This window comes from Macrobrachium nipponense, chromosome 15 (assembly GCF_015104395.2).
Source record: "Macrobrachium nipponense isolate FS-2020 chromosome 15, ASM1510439v2, whole genome shotgun sequence".
NCBI lineage: Eukaryota > Metazoa > Arthropoda > Malacostraca > Decapoda > Palaemonidae > Macrobrachium > Macrobrachium nipponense.
Genome location: NC_087208.1, coordinates 30505670 through 30513169, shown reverse-complemented (window position 1 = coordinate 30513169; position 7500 = coordinate 30505670). Strand labels below are relative to the sequence as shown.

At 38.4% G+C, this 7500-nt stretch overlaps 1 protein-coding gene across 1 annotated transcript in view; it reads right to left on the bottom strand.

Annotated features, from left to right (window-relative positions):
- Nucleotides 1-7500, bottom strand: part of LOC135226644 (cell adhesion molecule Dscam2-like) — a 643310-nt gene that overhangs the window by 56181 nt on the left and 579629 nt on the right. Inside the window, 2 exon segments of the mRNA XM_064266357.1 lie at nt 3574-3693; nt 5251-5535. Coding sequence (XP_064122427.1) covers nt 3574-3693; nt 5251-5535 — 405 coding nt within the window.

Below are 7500 nucleotides of genomic sequence, written 5' to 3'. Positions count from 1 at the left end.
ATATTTACAATATTCTGTTGCTGTTATTTGTATATTTGCAATATCCTGTTGCTGCTATTTGTATATTTACAATATTCTGTTGCTGTTATATGCATATTTACAATATTCTGTTGCTCATATTTGTATATTTACAATATTCTGTTGCTCATATTTGTGTATTTACAATATTCTGTTGCTCATATTTGTATATTTACAATATTCTATTGCTGTTATTTGTATATTTATAATATTGCGTTGCTGTTATTTGTATATTTACAATATTCTGTTGCTGTTGTTTGTATATTTACAAAATTCTGTAGCTGCTTTTTGCATATTTACGATATTCTGTTGCTGTTGTTTGTATATTTACGATATTCCGTTGCTGTTATTTGTATATTTACAATATTACGTTGCTGTTATTTGTATATTTACAATAATCTATTGCTGTTATTCGTGTAGTTGCAATATTCTGTTGCTGTTATTTGTATAATTACAATATTCTGTTACTGCTATTAACAATCACAGCAGAAACACACCCTAAAATTTTAAAGAAGCTCTGATCCTACTTGATAGTCGGCATTAACAAACGCGAAGGATCAGGAAGAGGAGAGGAAAGAGGAAAGAGGAGGAATAAGAGGAGGAAGATAACCGCATCCCAAATAGCAGCGCACAAAAATTCCACATCGCCAATACGCGTACATTACACGACTGCGGCACGATTATGATGATGTTCGTAAAATCAATAGGGAAAAGTTCCCAGGTCAGACCATAACACGTTATTGCCACTCCTTTGTCAAAACACTTATGGGGTTGGTTGGGGTCCGTGTCGACATCCCCCCCTCCCTCCCTATCTCCCCCTCCCCCTCTCTCTCTCTCCCCCCCCCCGCCCCAGAAAAAGGGGGACCATAAAAGCGACGGAAAATTTTGTTTTCGGTATCATCCAAATTGTGCCGTCGGTTTGCGAGGGAAGCGTATTCCACAAAAACAAGTTAGAGGGGAAAGGTTGGTTGGGTGGGGGGGGGGGATTAGGAAGGGGTGGGTCACACAGATGAAAGATGTAAAACGTGGATCTTCTGAAGCGGATATGTTATAATGGGGATAAGTATTAAAATGACCTGCCTTCTCGTGTGATTACATATATGCATACATATACATCCATATACACATATGTATATAGAGTACGTAGATTATTATATACATTATAGTATATATATATATATATATATATGTGTGTATAATTAGATATATATATAAATATATATATATATATATAAAGGAGGAGCGAGAGAGAGAGAGAGAGAGAGAGAGACAGATAGAGAGAGAGAGAGAGAGAGAGAGATTAACTAACGCCTTTAAGGACGTTAATAAAAGGTGATATCCTTAATTTTCTATACAATAACTTGTTTTCTACAAATTAACACATTTTCATCAGGGATGCAATTTATGACATTCGTTTGCAGTTAAAATGCAGATAACACGGTTTAAAATCTCACGCGTCTTCGAATTACAACAAGAATATAAACGTCACAAACGCAGGCAAAACAGTTAAGGTCGAAACAGTTAAGATCAAAACAGTTAAAGTCAAAACAGGGTATCATGACCGAATGCATTTGTGCTAAGCTTCAACATAACCTTCATTAAGAAGAAACAAGTAACGAATGTCGGTAAGACACGCTGGTACTTTTAGATACCATGCTCTCAAATATTGGTATCATCAACAAAACTACAAACGTCATTGTTCAACAATTAACAACTATAAATATACCGAGGTGATAAAAGAGTAAGCCACAATAAAAATAAAAACAGAAATTTCTCTGCTTCACAGGGATTGAGTGACCCTGACAATCAATAAGGTCAGACTACAGACTATAGAAATCTTACAGGTATACGGATGAAATCGCCGTGACTATACTCGGTTTTTTTCCATCTGTCCATCCGCCTATGGTGTTTGCGTATGGTAACACTGTGTCCCCGGCTTTAAATAGTTACATTCAGCTTACATTCAACAATAATAAAATTATCCTATTTCGAATATTAACGGTGTAATTCGCATACAGTAAATTATTAAAACACTTTTCAGTTGTTTATTTACCTAAAACTTACACATAGCGTAACTATTTAAAGCCCGGGACGCAGTGTTACCATACAAAACACCACAGGCGGATGGACAGATGGAAAAAAACAGAGTATAATCAAATTACGGCTGCTTCAAGCGTCGTATAGAAGTGACCTAGTTTGCATTGCCATATCTATGCCAACAACAAGGTTGCCAGCACTGAAAGAGACATGAGCGTGAATAAACAAACTTAATACGTAAATGGTGATTTTTTTTTAAATACAGCAAGAATGCTTATAAGACTAAACACAGACAATCTAAAGATAACAAAAGCACCAAGCACCGAGTCTGTATATAAGACCCTTTAACTTGAGCAATTATTGGATGGTAAAAAAAACTTATTGGATGGTAAAAAAAAAAAAAAAAAAAAGTCCAACATTACGGCAGCAATGAACAAGCCAGTTTCAAGGCCAAAAAGACAGAGTTTCAAAGCCATGTGTGGGAACGAGATTATCATCATGGATTTACCATTAAAACTCAATGCTTCTGCCATAAAAAACACCAGGTGATTTCTTTTCTTGCGATTTTTCGGAATCGCTTTTTACTACATAAATATTTTGTATTTTGGGGCAGCTATCTGCCTCTCTTTATCGGCCCTGGTGACTAAAAATAAATTTGGGCAATTCTTCATGGCCTCGAGATTTTTATACTTTAAATGGTTAAACATTTTAACCTACTCAAGGATTTGAAAAAAATTTTTCTCCATAACGAATACCATCAGTTTAACGGCTTGAAAACTGATCTATATTCGGTATATATGGCCAAGTGAAATTCGTCTAACGCAGAAATGTCTCGCTTTGAAATTCACCAACGTCTATACAATAACTGATATGGGGTTTGAATTCGTCAGGGATACTTAGTTAATGTGAATTCTGCATGCGAATTCATTAACGTAAACAGAAGATTTTACCTTGCGTTTAAATAACTCGGAACAAACATACCTTGGTTAGGCACAGACATATTGGTGAAAGATGAATTTGCAAAAAATAGATTTTTCTAAACGTTGATTTAGACTACTATTACGAGCACTGGGCGCTCAACTGTTAATCTGACCGAATATTGTAACCATGACATCCATTTCTGATAAAGGGGCAAACGTAACGTGAGACTTCTTTGCGAGTCGACAACGCTACCTTAACCTAAGATAGGGGAGGCTTTTACTGTAATACCTTGGCAAATGACGAAGATATAATGAAAAAAATATCATGCCATATTCAAACGATCTAGCATAATGTCTTTATAACTCCCCAGCGTATCCTGATTTCGTTTGTACACTCAATCATCATATAAGCACAAGGAGTAATAATAAAAAAAAATTCATTAAGGTACATTCTGCCCTCTCAAAAAATAAATCAAGAAATCTCGAGCTTACCATTCAATCTGAGACCTTTGCTCTTTTGTTATGAGTTATATCGTCGAGGCAAAGTATGTCCTTAAAATGAAACGCTATAATAAAAAAAAAGTACACAAAAACCTACCTGTTTCCTTCCTCCACACAACAGTCGGGTTTGGAAATCCTTTAGCCAGGCAGTGTAATGCCACGTGCCCCCCCAGAGGAACGTTGGCACTTGAGGGTTCAACTACCCAAGTGGGTGGCACTGAAGAAGGGCACAGATAAGTGAATTAGTGAAGAAAATGTAAAAGGTTACTTTTATGAGATGAAATCTGTATATCCACATATTTCAAACTTATTTGTAAAGTGAAGCCAAAAGCTGTCATCTAATCAAAAAAAGTTTTGCAAAAATTTCTCTCCATTGATGAAAACAAATGCATTTGAAATATTTACAGGCACCTATTTTTGATAAAAGCATCGGACAAATGCCTCTGCATCTGTTGCAACCTTATGGTATACAAAAAAAAAAACTTATCATAAAAGAAGCAGCACTGCTATATCAAACAACTGGTTCGAGGATGAGAAAGTCTTGAGAAAAGAAATCAAACATTATAGAATGAAAGCAGCTGTTCTCAGTCAATATACTAACGGCGGGAGCAATACGAAGGCACAAATGTTATATATATAAAAAAATATGTATATCTTTGCATCTAAGACTAATTCCATTCTAGAATGAATATATATAGTGACACATTCAAAGCACATCTAATCAATGCCAAGACTGATATGAATATATATCGTATATAGATATAAAATTCCAGTAACATGAGCTTTGGGATAAACGAGTGATTCTATGGATGATCAGATTTCTGTGTCTAAAGAGAAAGAATCAGAGAAGAGAGGACTCCCCACACAGGACACACACAGTCTGTCACAGAGTCTTCGCCAGTCGCCACCGGTCACAGTTATTAGCTCCGAGACACCAAAAAAAACACTGCGCTAAAGTATAGTTATACACTGTTAGCCGAAGTGAATATACAAATATGTGCAGCACTCGTCGAGAAATCAGAATCAGGGCTTCTATTTGCTTCTCAAGAAAGATTACGATGAATACGTTCTAAATAGGAATTATGCTAACTTGACTTTTTTGTTTTACTGGCAAAGAATTAAATGATTGTACCTGATATGATCAAATATATACTTTAAGTACAACCCTAACTTCCAACAGCTCTACAGCTTACGGCCCAAGTATTGAAAAGCGTGAGTAGTACCCTTGCCTCTTAAGTGCAAAAACATTTCGCACGGCCTCTGATTCGGGATTTCTGACTTTGCTTGCCAGTAAGCAGGATAACGTCCTCATTGTCTGTGTCTGTGTGTTTCGTGTCGGTAAACAAAGACGTGCACTCGAGTTCTGTACATCATGGAGTGTGATAAGCAACCCACTGTCTGTATCAAATAAGCAGTCACTCCAGGAAAACCAACATTGAATGTAATCTGAGAAAACCTTTTTAAATTGAATCCCTTTCGTATTGTGAATAGAAGTTAATGGCTCTGCGTGCTTATCACATTCCATCCCATTCATGTGAAGAAGAAATAGTGGTCGGGTTAGTCGAAGCGAAGTCTCATTTCCGTCATCTTCACTTGGAGTAGACTGACTTACCTCCTAACGTCTTATGGCTCTCTCCCTATAATGTCTAGACATCCTAAAAAAGGCTATGAGCAAAAGCACAATGTCCCTCATCATGAAAGCCCCCAAATCCTAAACTTCTCTTTATTTGCAGTTTTCACCCCCTACTGGCCATGAGAGGCGTGGGCGGCCTACCGCTGACGGTCAGCTGGGCGTCGACGGTGGAGGTTCGGGCCGGGTTGGTGGCGGCACAAGTATAGTTGCCGGAATGTTCGGCGGAGGCGCGCTCAATGACCAGAATGGACGTGAAGGCATCGAGCTGCGAGGTGCGGACGTCGCGGATGCCGTCCAGCGGCCGGCCGTCCTTCTGCCAGGCGAAAGTCAGGGGCTGGTCACCTTCCTGCATGAGACAGGTGGCCTGGGCTCTCATCCCCGCTCGTGTCCCCACGGGGAAGGCCATGTTGGCTAGCCGGGGCGGAACTGTAACACACACACACACTCACACTCACGAGAAGCAAAGCGAAAAAAGAGTCAGTTTATACATTATTGGTTTTTTTGTATGTGTGCCTGCGACGCGGCAGGCTATAGTAGAATTACGACGACCCGTGGGAAGTATAGTGACGGGTCCTACTGATTGATGCCAGCACAGAGAAGCGAAATTCAAACTAATACCAGTGCTACTATGATTATACACGGACTCGTAGTACCAGCTCCAATTTTGGCTTGGTCAGCATACGGTACGGATTCTGTCATGCATAATCTACTCTGTAGCATTAGTACTAGTCAAAAAAGCGAGGATCTTAAGGATTAAAAGCCAAATACGGAGAGAGAGAGAGAAAGAGAGAGATGTAAGTGTCAGAGTATGGAATCAAGAGCAGGACGAAAACACAAGAAAAGTAACAGTCGCGGTAAGTCAGGTTAACCACGTGGAAGCGCTCGAAACCGACACGTGAAATTCTGGAAAGAAAAATAAATAAAAAAAACAAAAACAAGAGTCGAGAAGAAGAAGAAGAAGAAGAATCGTTCATTGTTTTTTTTGGTGAGGACCACACCCATGCTTTGGAGTGCCTTTCCGTGGGTGAAGGCCTACCATTCACAGCGAGAGAGGCCGAGTGTGAGACCTCCGACCACTCATTGGACGCCCTGCAAGTATACTCGCCACTATGTTGGGCTGTCAGTCTGCTGATCATCAAAGTACTCGAGAAGTGGGTCGGGCTTGAAATCGAGATGCCCTCAAGGCTGTCGATGCTCTGCCCATCTTTAGCCCAAGTTAATTTGATGGGAGGGTCCCCCTTGCTCACGATACATGATATGCCGGCGCGGTCGCCTTCCTGTAACCTCTCTTGGAAGTGGAAGGGTTGCAGGACTGGAGGCACTGTAATAATATATAGCCACCACACATAATCCCACCTCAAAGCCAAAAAAACTGTTACGGAAATTAGCATTCCTTACCTCTGCGGGCGAACAGGTCAACACTAACTTTTTTTTGTTTAACTAATTTGAAAAGCTAAGACATAAAAATGAGTAAAAAAAGAAGGCATCGGGAATACGGCAATGCTAAACAGGTTTCTGTAACGTCTAACACAAGTAATTTCAAGGGTCCTGAAATAAAATCGCATTAGCACATACACTGTTTAATGATTTTTATTTCTGGAATATTAGTTAATTCATTGACAGCACCTACAATACAACCAGTCAAAATCAAATCTTTATGAGCGTTTAAAGGTGTGATTACAGCGTGGTGGGTTATGGCTGCAAAAGCTATTATTTATAGAATAACATCAGTTAGGTGATATAACATGTGGTGCGGATGCCGAGCAGGAAGCGAAAAAATAATTTAGGATAGAAATTGAATTACACAAAACGAGAATTTATCCTTCTTGGTAACCGTAAGTTCCACTTATTCACTACGTTCCAAGTTACTGCTAAAATAAGGAGTTATGAAAAAAAATTATGTAAATTGCCTCTATGAGCAGTACCTTCTTGAAGTTTAGAACACCAAGTGTAGTATTTAATAATTTTAGTCATTATCTCAAACAATAGGTAAGGAAGCCTACTAAAAGAAGTTGAGGACATTCTGTATTTAACATCAGGGAAACATTTAAAACTATAATTCGTCTTTCAAAGTAAGATACTGCATTCTACAAGCAAGGCGTTCAGATAAGCAGTTACTAAGCTAGAATTAAGACCAGTTACCAAACTACCGTAAGAGTTATATAAGGTATTAGGTTAGACCAAACTACTGATTAAATTTTTGGTTTCTACTTTATCAAATGAGTACCTGATACTTTTAATTTTTGAATTATCACTACGCAATGGGCAATAGCTGAAAAACTTAATTTTTTAGTAAAAATACACATAACGTGCAAAAGCATTAACACAATATACATGATTGGAAACATATTAGTAATAATGAACCCCGAAGGCTACATAGAAAAATGTAAA